Source organism: Phaseolus vulgaris, chromosome 6 (genome assembly GCF_051622355.1).
Source record: "Phaseolus vulgaris cultivar YP4 chromosome 6, ASM5162235v1, whole genome shotgun sequence".
Classification (NCBI taxonomy): Eukaryota; Viridiplantae; Streptophyta; class Magnoliopsida; order Fabales; family Fabaceae; genus Phaseolus; species Phaseolus vulgaris.
Genome location: NC_143503.1, coordinates 32,952,195 through 32,972,069, shown reverse-complemented (window position 1 = coordinate 32,972,069; position 19,875 = coordinate 32,952,195). Strand labels below are relative to the sequence as shown.

General features: G+C 31.4%; 3 protein-coding genes across 4 annotated transcripts; all 3 read right to left on the bottom strand.

The window, feature by feature from the left end:
• Positions 1 to 292: 292 nt before the first annotated feature.
• On the bottom strand, positions 293 to 4,823 carry LOC137832335 (uncharacterized). The gene is made up of 8 exons (XM_068640436.2): positions 4,490 to 4,823; positions 3,181 to 3,579; positions 2,751 to 2,871; positions 1,962 to 2,277; positions 1,643 to 1,715; positions 1,131 to 1,221; positions 962 to 1,041; positions 293 to 645 (listed from the first exon to the last, which is right to left on the bottom strand). Exons 1-8 carry the CDS (start codon positions 4,541 to 4,543, stop codon positions 511 to 513), a joined length of 1,269 nt encoding a protein of 422 aa, XP_068496537.1. The 5' UTR covers positions 4,544 to 4,823; the 3' UTR covers positions 293 to 510.
• A 5,864-nt stretch (positions 4,824 to 10,687) lies between these two features.
• Positions 10,688 to 11,581, bottom strand: LOC137833160 (uncharacterized). Of its 2 annotated transcripts, none has more exons than XM_090303586.1 (2): positions 11,037 to 11,581; positions 10,688 to 10,950 (listed from the first exon to the last, which is right to left on the bottom strand). In XM_090303586.1, exon 1 carries the CDS (start codon positions 11,518 to 11,520, stop codon positions 11,041 to 11,043), a length of 480 nt encoding a protein of 159 aa, XP_090159712.1. In that variant the 5' UTR covers positions 11,521 to 11,581; the 3' UTR covers positions 10,688 to 10,950; positions 11,037 to 11,040. The 2 variants fall into 2 exon arrangements, with proteins under 2 accessions (XP_090159712.1, XP_068497621.1); XM_068641520.2 differs by having other exon boundaries at positions 10,688 to 10,962; positions 11,037 to 11,580.
• A 2,928-nt stretch (positions 11,582 to 14,509) lies between these two features.
• LOC137832332 (putative 1-deoxy-D-xylulose-5-phosphate synthase, chloroplastic) lies at positions 14,510 to 18,530 on the bottom strand. Its single transcript, XM_068640434.2, has 10 exons — positions 18,295 to 18,530; positions 17,882 to 18,010; positions 17,575 to 17,739; positions 17,318 to 17,468; positions 16,623 to 16,894; positions 16,262 to 16,535; positions 15,842 to 16,149; positions 15,460 to 15,741; positions 15,082 to 15,366; positions 14,510 to 14,984 (listed from the first exon to the last, which is right to left on the bottom strand). Exons 1-10 carry the CDS (start codon positions 18,514 to 18,516, stop codon positions 14,835 to 14,837), a joined length of 2,238 nt encoding a protein of 745 aa, XP_068496535.1. The 5' UTR covers positions 18,517 to 18,530; the 3' UTR covers positions 14,510 to 14,834.
• Between the last annotated feature and the right edge of the window lie 1,345 nt (positions 18,531 to 19,875).

Genomic DNA, 19,875 nt, shown 5'->3' with positions numbered 1-19,875 from the left:
ACCGGCATACACATCTGCGGTGATTTTGTTTCGTCTTATGCACCTCTTCCTATAATAATGTCACTTTTTTGTATTTTTTTCTATTTTAAATTTCTGAAATAACAATATACACATACAATGTTTAAGTGTGAAAAAACAAGTATTTACTTGCTCTCATGCAGCATTGGTATCTTCAACGGATGAAAAATGTAACCAGGGAAGATGCTTGTCATCAGTTATTTGCAAAACCAGAAAGCTTGCCTGCAATAGCAAGGAGAATTTTTTGTTGCTTCTTAACTTTCTCACAGAAAAGTTTTGGGTTAAATAAATTGATAACTTCATAGAAAATTGTAAAAGATTCTGTTTTCCTTGCTTATACATTTTCATGATATTTATTTGGAAAAAAATATACTACATGGTAGTGGTATTGATTGACAAACAAAAGGTTCATAGTAAACATTGTGACAGGTCATCATGTCAGTAGATACAGAGAAAAAAAAATCCATGAAGCTGTTTCTCTTGTGAGGAGATTCATACTGGGTGATCATCATGAGAGACTTGAAGCCTCCAAGTGACAAACTGGATATATGCGTAGTTGATGGTCATAGCAATTCCAAAACCCAAAACTGATGAAAGTAGTATGGCATATATGGCCATCAGATGCAACTGCAACAGAGTCAAAAAGCTTTAGCATATCAAAGGTACACCTGAGTCAGTCAAGTAATCAACTAAGGATCTGGGATATAGTTTTTTCAATCACAAAGAAAACATCACTGTAACTAGATTCTGAAATGTTTTTGATGGACTGCTAATATCTACTACTACACATAATTTATATTTCCTTCTACAAATTGTAAATTTTTTTCTTTCCTGGTATTTTTTAAAAGGGAAACATACATCTTCCTGCCTTCACATTTCAGTTGATATTTCATCTGGCATCAATCATGGGAAATGAACAAGAAATTTCTACATTCGTACTCACCACTGTATAAAATAGATGCACAGTTAAAGCCACAAGGGCAAACTCGAGAGCAGCATATGTCCATATATACTCCTTAATTGCTGCAAACAACACAAGTAGTACAGATACAATTAAAATTCAAAAGAAAAAATCATTTCGTAAAAAAAAAACAAAAAAAAAAGGTTGTTACCCAGGATGACTGCAAAAATAGAAGCTAGGAGGCCCAAGGTAAAGGCAAATGGTGCCGAAATAATAATAGCTTGAGTCTTCAATTCAGGAAGCTACAACATAGAGCAAGCAATATTTAAACCAACTATTATTGAACAACGAAATGTCAGAAAAAGAAAGAAAAATTAGAAACACCTCATAACAACAAACATTCTAATACTACCTCCTCAGTTAGCCTACTTTCTACCAGTGAAAGGGTGTAACACAACTGAAATTATGCATGAGTAGCTACTGCTCATTTTTCTGTTACCCTAAGTCTTTAGTAAAATATATATTGGAAACATGTTGAGTTCCAAGTCTTGGCTCTGTTCTATACATATGAATTCTATGCTTTAGATGAACCTAATGGGTTAAAAGAGCAAGAAATGTCCAAAAGTAAGAATAACCTTCAAACCATAAAGGAGATAATACACACAAGGAAGATTTCTTCAATGATGGATGTTAGAAGTCATTTGTCAAAGGAAATAGGCATACCAGTAGCTGTTCAAGGAAGAAAAAGTAGCATATTGTGCTGATCAGGACAAGCACCACAAAGTCTTGCCATGCGCTGCAAATAAGTTTAAGAAATTTAGCCAAAAAAGACTGAAATACAGAAACAATCAAATGCTTATACAACAATACAAAAGGATTTCACTAGATGAGGTCGGTTTCATGAATGACGGGACGTCATCTGGCTCAATTGAAGACACCTAAAGTGTCCATGCTAAATAATACAGTTACCAAAAAATAAAGTGTATGGTAAATAATGGAATATAATGGATTGCTTTATTTGAGAAAATGGTTTTCAAATCACCTTATTGACTCTGGATGTAGGCTCTGCTGACCTTGCGTCTGTCTGTTTTGTCGTTGAATCGAGCTTGTCACACGAAGCAAAGTTACAGGTAAATTCTGAACCTCTTGCCTACATACATCACATTTCTTGTCTCTTTTTGTGCTAAACCATTTAATTAAACATTCTTCATGTACCAGTCTCAGGTCACCTTTGCAACTGCATTCCATTTTAAAGGTATTCCTTTCATCACACACATCAAAACATATCCTGCACACTGCTTCCTCTTCAGGAATTTCCTCATCGGAAGTAACTTCTACTGGCACAGGAGTTATTTGATCTAATTGGCCAAGTATAGAAAGTTCCTATAAGTTTCAAATGTGATATGTGCTACAAAACATGTAAAGTAACTCCAGTGTTAATTACACTTCAATGGTTCAAAAAATAACAGAACTATTCCCTCATTCTGTCAGTTGTCAACAAACAACATTTTCACACTTCGCCCACGGATCAAGAAAATTTCTACCCAATAGAATGATTATGATAAGGTGTCAAACCCTTGACTTGAATTATTTGTTTATGATAAAAGTCAATTAACAGAAACCTTAACATCAAATAATCCACTTTAAGAGACTTTTAAACTCAAATCCATCAAACAAATGAACATGGTGATGTGGGGAAATGTCACTGGAGGTGGGATTTAAAAAAATTTCAAACTTCAGAAAATTATTAGATATCTTCAAGCTTAATAATGAAAAACGGAAAAAAGTAGGACTATGAAACTGTAATAATAGAGTTTACGGCATAACATACCATCATTTGGATCTTGTTGCTCCTGTTCACTACGAGTAGAAAAAGAGACAGATCTTACAATAACAAGATTTCGTCCAGGTACAGAAAGGGACCTTGAAACCTTAGAACGATCAACCTCTTTCTGCATACAAAATTACAGATAACAGGCATTTTCTTTATTCTAATTTTTTTTATACCAAAGGCAATCCTTAATTTTATGCAATCATGCATCTAAAATATGCTAAAGAAGGCACTAAACATGACTTTCAATTTCATGCTTTATAAAATACACCATTGAAAATTTCTTTGATAGCATGTTCGAACAATATCCTGATTCCTGAGGGTAATATAACCTTTAAATGTGATTCTCTTTTTCTATGGCTACAGGTACAGTTAGCACAAAATTTCATCTTGAAAATATTTAAATAAAGCAAACTAGAAGATAACTTACATGTGGCTTAATTTGTTCAGTATATGTCCTTGCAGAAATGGGTGTAGCGACTGAAGGAGACAGATTTGATGCAGGTGTAACAGGAAGAGAAGTGCATCTTTTCCATGCAATTTCAGATATGGAGGCCATATTAGAACTGTCTGCAGCTGTCTTGGGGTCTGAACTAAGTAGGCTGCTTCTTTCTCCATCCACTACATTTCCTTTTCTTTTGAAGCTCAAGGCCCGCAAGAAGCCTCTTGATGATGATATCCCTTTAGTGAAACTTTGAGAATGATCCAGAGCCCTCACACCACTAGTGCTCCCAAACCCTATAGGTCTAGGAGGAACTTGAAGTGAAATATCAGGGCGCCTACCACCGGGTCCACTATCTGAAACTTCTTTGTTTCGCAGTGGGACAGCCTGCATGTAACAAGGACACTTTAACAAAAGCTTGTGCCAGGCTCCCAGCAGTTTGGCATAATTTAGCAAAGAACAGCGGATAATATAGCAAAAATATTACGAAAAGCATCAAGAATGCAATAACTAAAATGCAAGCACATCAAAAGTTCGCACTCAAATCTAGTTCCATGATGAATAACTAATTATCTTTATCAAGTTGATCATTACTAGATGTCCTCTTCTCACACGGAGATTGAACAATTGAATCAAGTGCTTAAACCAATGAAACAGGCAAAAACATATAAATTGCTCTACACAAACTGGTAAATCAAAACACAGCAAGATGTCAAAGAAGTTAAGAAGAAAAGGTCATATCCAGAACCCCTTTTGCAAACGACATTATCCGTCAGAGCACATAACTGATGCATCAACTTCAAGGATCTAAAAAATCTTAAAATCAAAACTTTCTCACCACCGGTTAGAGCACATGCATGTTCTCCCTCCTCTTCTCCTTTACCCTCATATAATTGAAACAACAAAACCAACAAGTACAGCACATACACACATGTTGACATGCTAAAGATCCCGATCGAACAACATTCTAAATATTGAAACTGACAAACGTTTAAGGAAAACAATTAAAAACACGGGCTTTTCAAGAACAGTCTTAAGTAGAAACAGCAGACTAAGCTAAAATTAGAAACCCCTTAATTGGATCAAAAAATCAAACACCAGTCACTGCATGGCATACCCATCAAAAGACATGAATGGGAAACTAACAGGGAGATAATCCAGTGCCATATGAAGAATCAAAATAAAAAGGGGATATAAAGAAGAGTTGTAAAATCAAATGAAAAAGGCAAAGGAGAAACAATAAAGTGAAAAAGAAAAGAACTTGGCATGTTAAAGATGCAAGATATGGTAAGAGAACCTGATGGGAAATCTCGGGAGCTTCATCAGTGAGTGATGGTTGAGGAGCTTGCATTATAGCTAGTTACAAAGATCAAAAAGCGCAAAATGAGGGGAAAAAACCAAAGAGAAAAGCATAAGAAGAAAAAAATAAAAAGGAGAGAGAAAGAGATAAGTGAAGGGAATAGAATCCAACAAAGATTGAACAAAAAAAGAATCAAGCAACTATTGAAGACTGCAGTTCCTTCCCTTGAAATTATTTTACATTATTTCTGTAATTTTTACGTTATCACAGTACGGAATCTTTTTCATTCTTGAATTTCTGCGTCACTTTTTCTACCTAGACTTTTAATATTAAAACATTCGAATGTACTTTTTTACAAAAATAATAAGTTTGTGTTTAGGATTTTTTTTATCAGCAAAATGTCTTTAGGATAACTAATTTTAAATAAAAAAATCGTGTACTCGAGTATTTGTTTAAATTAAATTAGGTTTTTTTTAAATCATTATAAGCAACACAATTCTAGTGTTAATTTTTCTTTAAAAAAATATTACTTTAACAGCATTATATTTAAAAATATTTTATTTTCAGTTTGTGATTGTCATAAGATAAGATGAAGCACGCAAAAGCTGAAAAGCTTAACTCTGAAATTTAAAGAGGCATCAAAAGCAAAGCAATGCCAAATACAATGCTCACTCTCTTTCTTTTGTTTCTTCAACAAACTTCTCAGATTCCACAGGAGAAGACACAAACGCAAAACATTAACGTTCCTTGTTTTCCGCTCTTGTGTTTCTCAAACCCCAAATGCTTTTATTAGTTAATAGTAACGCAATTGTTCACAGTAATTTACACTAAATGAAATTTAAATTTACGCTCCTACAAAACCATAATTATTTTATCATAGTTTTAAAATGTTTTCAAAAAACAAAATAAGTTTTTAATAAACATTACACTCATAATTTAGGTAGGAGAACTTTTTTTTTTACAATTTACGGAAATGTAGCAGTCAGTACGGACAAGTCATGTTATTCGGTCTCGCATTAATATACATTAAATATGTTCAATAAATGACAATAATAACAATTATGGAAACTCCTTACGAATCATAATTCCAGATAACATCTCCGATAAATCAACTCACACTAATTTAGTGAAATATATTAATTTATTAAAGATATTCTTCAAATATACCAATATTCTAACATACCAATATTTCAATATATCAATATATCTTCTTATAAATCATGAATTATGCTAGAAATCAATTAACACTCAATCCATCAAAACGAAAGACTCCACAAAGGAGTAAGGTATGTTTTTGTTAGCTTTACAAAAATACACTCTTCATTAATATTTACTTGGTCGTAGTATCTTTTTCAAGTTAATCCAATTAAGCACTAACAATTAAAAAATAAAACTTAAAATAAAAAATAAGAAAGCAAATAATTCAACAATTATACAACTAATTTTAAATATTATCTAGATCCCTCCTTACTCATAGAAATAGATACAACGTAATAACAGAGTTGGTTTGACTGTTTAAGAAAGTTAGAAACAGAAATTGTGAATTTAAAATTATTAATTAAGCTGAAAGAGAGACGAAGGTTGAATTGGAAAGAGTAGAAAACACTCAAATAATAAAAGGAGAGTAGTTTCGTGAGTCCGGTTCGTTGTAGGGTCTGATAAATCCGGTCCAAGTCCGGTCATGGAAGGAAGATGATGTCAGTTTGTTAAGAATGTAGAGAATTAAGTGACAGTATAAAAGGTTCTTAGATCTTAATAGTAAACAATAATAAAAAAACAAATTAAGTTTTGTTATGACATTGATTGATGTTTCTGATACGCAATTCTGCGTTGCTTCCAAGTTCCTTCCAATTTCTTATCTTTGTTTCCTAAAGTCTCCTAAGTCCCAAGATTTCATTTCCTTAAACGTTTTAATGTCAAAGTCTACAACTCTTCTTCTATTTTTCATACAACTTAATGTAAAAGGATTTTTTGAGTTCTTATTAATTAAGCTCATGGAGTAGAAGCCACAAAATGTGATGGGAAAGTGTTAAAAAAAGAGTTAAAGCAAAGTAGGTAGATGAATATAAAATAATTATTTGTAATTAAATAAATAAAAAGTTGATAGCTGAAATTTTCTTATCCTGCTCTCAGTTATGACAAAGGAAGTCAACTTTTATACTAGTTTAGGTAAATTTATTAAAACAAACTGATATATTCGCTGAAAATTTAATCTAATCATACATTCAGTAAAAAGCTATAAACAAGTAATTCAATGTCATTGTCATTATATCATTTAATAAAAAAATTAATTTTAGTGCATAGTTAATATACATTTTTTTATCTATTATTTATAAATTATTTTAATTTAGGTTTAAAACATTATATTAAACGTCACTGTTATCTAAAAATTTACAATTTCATTTATAGGTTTTTTTAGTTTACTGCTGTCATTGGTAAAAAAAATATTATTTAGTTTTGTTTTATTCTTCAATCACAAACTAACGGATATAATAAGATTATTAACTCTTTTTTTTTTTATAAAAGTTTTCATGTTAGGCATCTTTATGCAACTTGACATCTCAGCAAGGCTGACACCTCAAGTAACAACAATCATCTGCCATCACATAAAAAAGTATTATTAAAAAAAAGAAAAAGAAAGAAAATACAAAAATATGGGGGACTATACCAAAACTCACATGTTAACAAAAACGATACATAGGTAGACTATACCTATTCATAAAGAATTCTAAGAACATACTAGATGGAAGTCTATTATACCAATGAAATGATTCTCTATGAATGAACCCTAAATTAGCCAACTTATCAGCAAATGCATTCCTCTCCCGAAAAATATGAGTAACCCTAAACCTGATTGTCCCACAGTAAGTAAGACAAGAATTCCGTCGATTACGAAGCATCCACGGAACATTAGTCCTAGCAGTAAACGCGGCACAAACTAAGACCGAATCACATTCAAGCCAAACATTAGTAAGTCTCATCTTTTGAGTTTCCTCCATAGCATGTATAACTCCATAAAACTCAGCAACCAAAGCAGTTTTAACTTCAAGAAACCCTGAAAAAGCACCAATAAATTCTCCCATACTCCCATGAAAAATACCTCCACAAGTAGCAAGACTAGGATACCCCCTAACAGCCCCATCCGTGTTAATTTTAACCCAACCTGGTGAAGAAAATTCTCATCTAACAGGAAGAGGACGAAGAACTTTCCCACTACAAGTCTTAATACCAAAAAACTTAATCACGTTGAAATCCAACATATCATTCTTCATTGAAGCTTTAGACGAATTTTCCACTAGACAAGTTAAATCTTTAATTACCGAAATAGCCTTAGAAACTTCAATAATTCCTCATACGCCATATCATCCATATAGAAAAGGTTGTCACAGCAAGCTTAATCAATTTAACCAAAGGACTACCATCACTCTTAATAAAAGAAAGAAGATCATCCTTATTAGAGAAATGAGAAGTAAGAAAAATCTGTCGAACCCAACTCCAAATATGTAATGCAGTAGAACATTCAAAAAATAGATGTTGAATAGATTCTTCATGCTTTTCACAAAGCGTACACATAGAACATATATGCAAACCCTTATTTTGAATATGCTGATCCGTAGGAAGTCGCCCATGAAAATTTTTCCAGAGTACTAGAGTTTTGGAAGGCGGAATAGATGAAGACCAAGTGAACTTACCCCAATCACATGGAACTCCTGGTTCCAAGAAAAAAGAAGATTATTGACTTTAATAATAATTCTTTTAAGGATTATATATTATATTTATTTTAATTGATAAAAAATTGTTTTACTTATATTTTTAGCTCATAAAATTTAAAGTAAATTAAGTTTTAGTCCTTTAAATTTTAAAATAACTATTCAATATTTTTAATTTGAAAAAACAATTGAGACTAATATCATATTTTTTTATAATTTTTTTCATATAATTTACGAGACTAAAATTATTCATTTAAAAATTTAACAGAGGATTTTTTTAAAATTTTAAAGACGAAATTATATTTATTTAAACTTTTAACGATTACAAAATAGTTAATTTGTATACAAAACATATAAAAAATAAAATCATATTCAGCAGAGTTGAGAAAGAGGAAATCACCAATTTGTCATAACATAATGATGTTTGCGTAGTTTTTTTCTCGGGAAAAAACTTAAAGTTATTCTAAGGATAATATATTTGAAGATAAAAAAAATTGTTGGAAAAACATTATAAATTTCTATTCTCTAGGTGCCAAAAACAGTTTTCTTTTTAACAAAAATTCAAAATGTGTTTAATATCCATGCATATACTTTACACGAAAATATGTATAACTTTTAAAATATAGGATTTGAGAACATAAATCTATATAATATAATTATAAATTATATAAATTGACAATAAATATTTATCTGCAAAAATATGTTTCAGATTTTTTTAGTAAAAAAATATTTTTTATGATTAGTTTAAAATGATTTATTTTTTATTTTTATAATTATAATAAAAATTTATACAATAAATTTGAGTTTTTAAAAAATAAATGTATTTCTATTTTTTAAATTATGTTATTATGTTAGAATTATAAAAAATCTAATAAATATTTTTTAAATTGGACACTTTATTAATATGTGTTGAACAAATATCGGTGTCGACAAACCATTTAAATTCTGATAGGTCCAATGTGATAGAAATTTATAAGAAAAATCTTGAAGTTTTAAAATATAACTAAAATGTGAAATTTAAAATATCTCAAAAACCCTTTAAATATTTAACCAATTATAATAATTATAAATATACATGTGTATTTGACTCATAAAATAATATATTTTGGAAGCATGTCTTCGACATAAAAAGAATAACACAGGTATAACGACTCCGTCTTAGGTTGTTCTGACATCAATGAATGTTGGCTATCAAAGAGAAGAAAAATATTAAAATCCTTAAGTATAAATTTGATGGAACACAATGATTATGTGAAATTTCTGTTTTAGCTTCTTACATATATATCTACACTATCTCACTATTTACAACATTGTTATTGTTTTGATGAGGTGTCATGTTTCCTTCATTCTAGACAAACACGTGATGTTCTCTATTCAACTTACAAGGCATGAAAAATATATATAAATATAATTTAAGATATAAATTAAAAAAATAAAAAATAAAAAGTTTACATCTTATGAATATGGTGTTATGTTATGTGGCCCATTTAGGTCTTTTTCAATTGGTTGGACATTGACACTTCACCCACCATCTCAATTCTCTTTGCCTTCTCCACCTCTAATTCAATTTTGGGCTTTTATGATTATATAATAAATTAAATTATTCATTCAATTTATTCTCTTTTTATGCTTCTCTATAGTTGACTTTGGTCACCTCAAAGTCTTTTTTTTTTCTTTCTTTTTATGTATGTATATATACAATTTAGTAAAAGATCTTTCCATCAGTGATTTATTTCTCCACAATTGAATTTGTTTTCATCTTATGCTTATTTTAGTGATAAGTTTATGTGTGTTGGAAAAAATATTGATAATGATTTTTTATTTAATTGAAGAAAAAAGACAAAGTACAGAAAAAGTAATTTTAAATTTTACTTTGCTTTTATCCTGTTTTCTTCTCTGCCAAATTTCTTTCATCTATTGTTTTTAGTAAATCAAAAAATCTGGATGAAAAAATATATACTAATAATAGTAATCATGCATTAGCATTATTTATATGTATTTGAGAGTGTCTATTCTGATGATTTGATCGAGTAAGAAGAAAGATTTCTTTTAAGATTACAATTAGATATCACTTGCTTGGTATGAGTTATCATTAGAGCTTTTAAGACATGCAAATAAAGAGCATTTAGAGCAGTGATGAATTAACATAGAAAGGAAACCAAGGAACAACAATTTTTCTGCAAATATCATCACTTAGGTGGGAGATGCAAATCAGTTTTTTCTTTTATCGGTAAAAAATAAATAAAATAAAAATATTTAAAAAATATCTCAATAAAAATATTAAATTAAACATTTTTAAAAAAAAAAACTCTTTACACAAATCAAAGCTCATAAAAACAGAAATTCTAAGACAACTAACTATAAAATTCTACCACTAGACTTCATTACTCAACCAATATAATCAAGTAGAACCAAAAAGATGATATGTACCAACAATTTAAGACACCAATTAAAATATATGAAAAACTTACAAAAGAGATCTTTCAAAGTTATCTTTCACCAAACCTTCAATAGAGATGCAAATATCTTCTATTATTTTTGTAATCCCATAGATCTTTCAAAAGAGAAAATCATTTGAATTTAAAAGTTTACAAAAGATAGTAGAGGAGTGAGTTGCCTTTATCCTTGGATCATCAAAAGCAATTCTTATACAAGCACTATAGTACAACAAATTGTGTACAGAATTCTCTATCAATGTGCAATATTCTCAACTGAAACACTGAAATAATCCTTAAAACTATTCAGTACCTGCAAAAGAGACTGGAACAGGAAAAGTAAACATGTGTGTATGTAACCTTTGGTCTATATGAACAAGCTCTGTGAAATGAACTTACATATTCAAGGGTACCCTACTGCCATGCATGTCTCCCAAAATATTTTATCTTCAACATCATTCACATTCACTTTCACAATCCTTGTTTCCACTTCATCTTCAACCACCAAAGGAGAAGAGCATTCTACTTCCAAGGATGCATCTGACAGCCACATGGTAGAGTTGCTCCAACCTGAACCACATCCTTCGTCTTCATCACCGCAAAATTCACCATACCCGTTTTCATCTTCACCACCTTCACCATCCCCACATAGGCCACATGTACCAGCAGTGTCACGGGTACAAGATTCAGCATCATCCTCATTGTAGCCAGTGTTAGCAACTATGTTGTTAGGGTATAAAAGACTAAAGAAGCCAGTGTCTCCTTCAGAATCTGCACTGTCCTCAATGAGCAACCAAGATGAAACATCCACGCCTTTCATTTCTTCCTCAAAGAAAAATGAGCTACAAAACTTGTTGTCACCAATGTGCTCAATTTCACCCATACTTAGCACTTCATGATATAATGAACAAGCTGCTCAAACCATGTTGGTAAGATTTGTTGCAATTACATGTGTCATTTTGTAGTTAAAAGAAATGTTAGGTCTCAGAACATTCGTTCCTTATCAGTTCAACACACGTGCCAATAGTGTCGGTTGCTGGTCGGCCAAAGACTAGAACCTTATTAGATTTCGGGATATGAACAGAAACATGTTTATCCACAGTGATGTTCACTTCACAGTACATCCTAGGATCTGCCGACGCTGGCATCAACATCAGAAACTGACTAGTGAGTGTGGATAATGGACATGCATGTGGTGTCAGTATTATATTTGCTTGGCCTTTTTTCTCTTCAATTTTTACACACCTTTCAGCATTATACTAGACTAAAAATTAGAGGACCAAGTTGACATTAGCACTATGAATTATGGAAAGTTTAATAATTATGGGTGTTTAGCATAATCAATGATCAAATCATGGTATATCTGTCACTGACAAGCATGGTCCTACGGTCATCTTGTACCTTCCTGACATCCTTGTTACATCATAAACTAAGAACAATTTTTAGTTGTCTAAAAAAAAGTAAACATATATACTCAAGTACCCAACAAAATCTTCTTCAGGTGAAGAAGATGAAGATGTTTATCCAATGAACGGCATAAAGGAGTAATTATCTTGATGTAAAAATTAGCAAACTAATACTATAGAAAGATAAGTTACTTGGAGGTGTCTTGTCTGTAACCTAACATATTTATGCACAACCAAGGGATGATTGTAATATAGAATGGGTTTCAATAATCATTGAGTGATTTGAAACCCTAGTACTAGAAAAGTATAAGTTGGTGTCTTTGATTACCTAAAAAAATGTCTAAAGAGATTGATCTGTTTGAGATTATTCTTTTTACTGCTCTAAAATTTCATAATTGCTTTCGTTCTCAAAATTTGTCGAGAAAAAGTAAATTTGAAATCGAAAAATACATTTTGTATGTTATAGAAATTAAATTTTGGAATAAATTGAAAAATCAAAACTTCATTTTAAAAACACAAATCCAGCATATAAAGAATAATACATTATGAAAAAAATTATCTAAAACAAAATCCAAAAACATATTCTATAAATGGGATTTCAAAAAATAAAAATTTAGAAAGATTGTTCCAAAAGGTTCTAATCCGGAAAAGTGTTTCAGAAACCCAAATTTGTAAATATATTCAAGAATTTCAAATACAAAATACATTTTGACCTACACACCCCATTCATATTTAAAAATTAAAAAGGACATATTAGTTATTTTGCGTCAGTGATAAGTACATGTTAAAATTTTCTTGCGTGCAGGAAGCAATTGTCTTGATATTTCCATGAAACACGCTTTCATAAGCCAACTAATGTATATCGGACTTGAATGATAAAGTGAGTTTGAAATTTGCTACTCACACCCCTTAGAATACTAACTGAACGACAAATCAATAAAATAAATACTTGATCCACATCATCCAAATTGTCATTTCAAGAAATATATATCTTAAACAATTTATTTTTTTAACATGAGAACTTTCACATCTAACAATAATTCAAATACTCACACAACCTCCACATAAATTTTTAGATTATAATTTTTTTATTCACATAATATTCCTATAATTAAAACTAGAAAAATAGTCGTTTTTACTGTTATCATCTCTTTATAAAAAAATTCTCAAAACTCAAATATTTAGAGAAATTTGTAAGTTGTTTCTCTAATTAACACATAATCAATTCTCATTAATGCATAAACACTTATTATTTCATAGATGACTGATTAAGCAATTATTACTAGTTTGTTTGTTAAGCATTTGATATACTTTTAACTTTATGAAACAAATCATTAACAACCATTTCATTCATAGAACAACTCCTCAATTATATAGGAATAATTATTACTTGAATTGTAATCTTGTATGTACTTAAAATTTATTGGTGTATTAAATAAAAACAACAAATTCTCAAGGTTTTTACTCATGAAGTTTGAAGTTGGTATGTGACTAACATATGCTTAACTTCAAAAAGATGTTTCCATGCAGAAACAAGAACACTTGTAAGGTTGATACTGAGTGAAGAAAAATTTGCTTGAGATTTCCTGATCCTAACACACATAGTAGCACGTCTATTGTTGATTACTAAAGGTATAGTTATTTTTCATCTGAGTTTGTTTATGATAATTAAAATAAATTAGTTAAAAAATTAGAAAAACTTTAATTGTAAGCATTAAACACTCAAATTCTTATGTTGAAACCACTCTACTATTTATCATTACATTATCGCCTTCTCTTTAAAAATTAACAACCTAATCTTGAAAGAAAAATGTACAAAGCAGTTGGCATGTTGATTTACAGTTAAATTAATTATTTAAATTGAAATAAGTATATATTTAAAAAAATGATTTTTTTAATAGGCAATTTTTTTTAAATAATTAAAATTCAATAATCTTTATCTATGGACGCATTATAAATAGAAAAATTAAAGAAATTGTAGTGAGAAATAATTTTCTTTACAATGGAGGAAAAACACAGTCAAAGTATTTTTGTGCGACAACATTCCTTATTTGTCTCTATGGATGACCGAACATGTTTGCACACTTCTTCAATCACCAATAATCTTCTCAAGACCTTAACATCCACTTTTATATCAGTTATTTTATTCATTGATTAATGAGCTGATGTAGAAAATATGAGAATTTTAACATTATTTAATAACCCATGTAAATTTATCATTGTTTGTATTATCTCAATAGTTGTCCATTTAAATTAAATTTATATTAGCATAAACTCGCATAGAATTTTCTCTATTTTGAAAGATTTTAATTTTCATACAAAACTCATTATATAAAAAAAAAAATAGCAAGTTATTTTCATGACTTATTTTGTTGAAAACAGTTTATAGATATATCTCCTATCATGAAATAATTTTAAATAAATTGTTGAAAACAGTTTAGTAAATGAGTTTTTCTAAAATGAATATGAATAATATAAAACTTCATTGGCAACAATAATTGATAATAAAGAAAATGGCATGATTGAATGTAATTGGTTTGGTTCGCTATGATGATATGATTCGAGTGAGATCCAAACCAAAGTTTATTGGTTTGATGGTTTGGTTGGATTGTGAAGTTGGTCAGATTCATTCAAACGAACGACTGAACACACTCCTAACCAATAAACACCCGTAATGCATCTTCCATGCGCATTATTTTTATACAAACATACTTGTATTACACTAGGTGAATCATGCTACTTTTTATCCTGGGAAAATGAAAATTTGAGTTGCCAAATCCTTTGCATTTCTTCATGTCATGATCTCTAGTGCCTCTCTTGTTTGTCCAAGTAAATTGAACACTGTTGCTGCTATGTGAGATGGTGTGAGACCAGCTTCCTTCAATTGGTCATCCCGTGATCCATGGTCAATATAACAATCAGGAAGAACCATTGGCCTCCACTGCAGTTGTAAATCAAAGCCACATGAGTTTTCAGCTACATATAACTGATAAACATTTAAAAAAAATATGTACATTTATCATGGATCACCATTTTACCTTCAATTTTCCATCAAGAAGGCCAGCAAGGGCCATGAACTGAGCAACATGAGATCCAAATCCTCCTACAGATCCTTCTTCCACAGTGATCAAAACCTCATGTGATTTTGCAAGGCTGCTGATAAGGGAATGATCCAATGGCTTGCAGAAACGAGCATCCGCCACTGTTACACGCAAGCCATGATGTTCCAACAAGGAAGCAGCAGCCACACAGCTCTGAACAGCTGATCCATAGCCCAACAAGGCCACTCTTTCCCCTTCAATTAGTATCCGACCTTTCCCAATCTGTTAAAATGTCACAGCACAAATTTTAAGCTGGTTTGCACACTTTGTGTTCTTAATTATCTCCTTAAGGGTATCTCTTGAATTCCAACTTACCTCAAGAGGAATGCCTCTATTCCCTGGTGGTAGTTCAACACCAATACCATTTCCCCTCGGATATCGGAAACAACTGGGTCGATCATTAATGGCAGCAGCAGTGGCAACCATGTGAACAAGCTCTGCTTCATCAGAGGGAGCCATAACCACCATGTTAGGGAGGCATGCCATAAATGTCACATCAAATGCACCACAGTGTGTTGGACCATCAGCACCAACGAATCCGGCTCGATCAATTGCAAATCTTACTGGCAGCTTCTGCAAATCTACATCATGCACCACCTTGAAATGGACACACAACACATCTTTAGCATTGATAACAGTAACTCATCACGTTATCTGTGACTGATAAAAGAACACCAAAATTGTTAATTATGCTCACCTGGTCATATCCTCTCTGGATGAATGATGAGTAAATTGCAACAAAAGGCTTCAGACCTTCGCAAGCCAGACCCGCAGCAAATGTAACAGCATGCTGTTCCGCTATCCCCACATCAAAGCATCTGGTTGGGAAACGGCGAAGGAACATATTCATACCAGTTCCACCACCCATTGCAGCATGGATTCCAACAATGTCTTTGTCAGCTTCCGCTTCTGCAATCAAAGCCTCTGCAAAGCATGATGTTATTGATTTGGTGGTTTCCTTGGCTTTGAACTGTTTTCCAGTTGCAGGATCAAACTTGGCTACTCCTGCAAAATCATGGTGATAGACAGAAAGTGTCCAAAGTGACAGATTAGACTTCATATCTTTGTCTTTAAGGGCTTGGAGGTATTTGGTCCATTCAAAGATAGTCAATTTTACCATGGTACTTGTCTACTGCTCTTTCTGCATATGGATATCCATGACCTTTTTCAGTGACAACATGGATCAGCACTGGACCAGTTGTTTTAGTACTTTTAACTTCATTAAGAATGGCAACAAGATCATCTATTCTATGACCATCAACAGGACCTATGTAGTAAAGTCCAAGCTCTTCAAAAAGTGTTGATCCAGAACCGCTGATCATGCCACGCGCATATTCATCAACTTTTGCAGCTATCTCGTGCATTTGGCCACCAATTTGTTTGGTGACTCCCTGCAAAAAGAAAACTCATTTTGTACATAATCAGTATACTTTGCAGCTGCACAAGTCCTTATAGAGACATGTGACCTGTATTCTCACCTTAGCAACCTCTCTCAGTTCTCTGAGAGGTCTGTTTGACTGTAACTTACTGAGAGTACTACTCAAAGCACCTACAGGTGGTATGGGACCATCAAGATCAGCAGTTGGTAGGGAGACCTGCTTGTTGTCATTTAGAATAACAATCATGTCGGAATCAAGATATCCAGCGTTGTTCATGGCTTCATAAGCTTGACCAGCCGTCATGGCCCCATCACCTATAACAGTAACCACGTTGTTCTTCTCTCCCTTCAGATCCCTCCCAATAGCCATTCCTATTGTTTATGCAGAAAAAAAATGTCAGATGTTATAGCCTAAACACAAAATCCTATTGTGCATATGCATAAAACCAAGTCATAGGTCTGTAAGGCTCAAGAAGAGAGATTATTTCTGACTTATTAGACTCAACTAAATGAACTGATTGATTGAATTATTTGTAGTTAAGAATACTAGTAAAATCTTTAATTTCATATTCAGAATTGAAATTAATGAAATAAAGAATGACATTCCCTTGTGATGTTGAAAGAAATATCTATAAAAATGTGAAATTTATAGAAATTATGCTCGATCACATATCCCCAATTAAAATTTAGGGAGTAGATATAATTCATATAATATTTTCTTTAACTAATTGTTTGCCGAGGCTAAGTCCAGAAAAAATTGTTTGGTAAAACACTGACAGGAAATAGAAGAACTACCCAGTGCTGCAGATATTGTTGTAGAGCTGTGACCAGTGCCAAAACAATCATGCTCACTCTCAGAGCGTTTGGTAAACCCGGCTAGTCCATCTGCTTGTCTCATGGTATGCATCATATCTCTTCTACCAGTGAGTATCTTGTGTGGATAAGACTGAAAGATTCATGCAAAATTGTTTAATTGATCAAGTGTCAGCCCAAAGAAATGCAGTTGAAGTTGAAGTACCAACAAAAACACCAAAGAAGATAAAAAACAAAACCTGATGACCAACATCCCACAAGATTTTGTCTTTGGGAGAATTGAAAACATAGTGAAGGGCAATAGTGAGTTCTACAACGCCAAGACTTGATCCCAAATGACCACCAGTTCTAGAAACATGGAAAATAACATCAGAACGCAGCTCCTCCGCAAGCTGGTTCAATTCCTGCATAATGCTCAGATTATAAGAATCAAGTTTTCACACACCTATGATATTTATCTTCCTTGTTGCACAATAAGCAGCATAAGTCATACACGCATAAATATAAATATAAATATAAATATACATGTGCTTTCAATCACGGTACCTTGTCAGAGAGATTCTTCATGTGAATAGGATAGTTTATAGTGTCCAACAGAGGAGTTGGTGGTTTCTGTGAATGATACTCTCCCGTCTCTGATAGCGAAGCACATACCCCATGTCGTCTTTTCCTCACCTACAACAATCCAAAACAAGACCAGCATTTCTGTCAGCAAGTCCTGTTTCAATTTTGATTCTTGAAAATAACAAAACAGGAGAAAAAAAAAAGAATAAAACAAAATAAGACAAAGCTGATAAACTATAGCCAACAACCATATCTCTGCAATACAAAAAAAAATGGAAATGGTGGAGGAACAAGAGAATGACTAAGCAGAATTGAGTTGATTAAAAGCTATGATACTGATACCCTTTAAGCACACAAGGATTGCTTGCATGAATAAAAGACATGCATGTGCTAACCTGGGTGTGTCTGCGTGAGGATTGTGTGAGCAGATCTACACTGAAATGAGAGTGGGAAGAAGGCAAAGGCAAAGGGGTTGATGCTTTTGGATCAGATGTTGTTTGTCTGAGATGAAGAGGGAATGATAATGCAGAGAGAGCCATGAGAGAAGGTAGAAGAGAAAGAGTGTGTGAGTAACAAGGTGGGAGAAAAGAGCAGCACACTTCCCAGCAGTAAGGCATTGATGTATAATGACGAATATAAATAGGAGAACTACGTGGTTCTGCAAAAGTGCGGCCACGGGAATAACCAAATGGAACCTTATTTTTTTAATTTTTTTTTCTCTTTTTATAAAATTTCTTATTGTTTTATAAAATGTACTTAATTTCGGTAGGTATAAGTATGGTTTTCTGAACAAAAAAAAAAGTGTTCAATTTCCCACATCCAAATTTCGATGTGTCTGTCTATTGTGTAAGAGTGGAGGCAATCGCTTTTCTCGTTGGGCCACGTCAGCAACGGATATGTCATAGATAAAACACTCTAAACCGATAGAGGCAATATATTTTTTATATATACCGAATATTTTCTTATTTATAAAAATAACCGAACCCTTTTTATTTACTTAGGTATATACAAATATATTCATTGTATTTTGTTTTTAAATCAGTTATCCATTACATTAACCGATGTCTTACTTTGTGTATTTTTTTTACATGAAGAATTTTTTTAATTTCATATTTTTTTGTTTAATTGGTATTTTAAATAATTTTTTTATTTAGTGAGTATAAATATGTTAATATTTTTATTTATTTATTTATTATAACAACATTGTTTTTGGAGCAATTTTTTTTATATTAATTTTTTATTTAATTTTTTTTTTACTTTTCATAACAATACTTTTATAAATTTAATTTTTTTCTCAACATCTTTTTTCTAAATATTCTTTTCACTTAATTTTTTGAAATTCATTTTGTCTGTGATTTTTTTAAAATAAATATAGTGATGTTTATTTATTTAATTAATTAGTCATAATAATTAACTCTATACATAATTTATTTAAATTTAACTAATTTTTTAATAAAATTATTGGATTTCATAATGTGTACTTTTTTTTAGAAAAAAAGTATAATAAATAAATATACTCGTTAAAAATATGGATTACATTTAGATTAAATTAATGACTGTATATTTAATAATATGAATATTTTTTATTTTTTATTACTAGTTATAATTTTTGAATGATTTATTTGGTTAAACTTCCAAATAGGTGAGAACAAACTTTTTCCAATAATTCAAATGTTTATATATGAGATGCTTTTTTTTAATCACATTTTGCTAGATCTATTTTAGCGCATTTTTTGAAATTATTTGAACAAACTTATTTGTTCCTGATTAGTTTTAGATTGAGTGATGTAGTTCTCTACGATGAGATCAATAATATTCATGACTAAGTTGTTAAAATCACTTATCTATACTTAATTATAAATATGTTACAATATGTATTACTTATCTATACTTAATTGGAAATCTATTACAATATGTATATTGTATTTGTGCAAAGTGATTTTGGTGAACATGTTTGTACCACACTAGTAGGACAT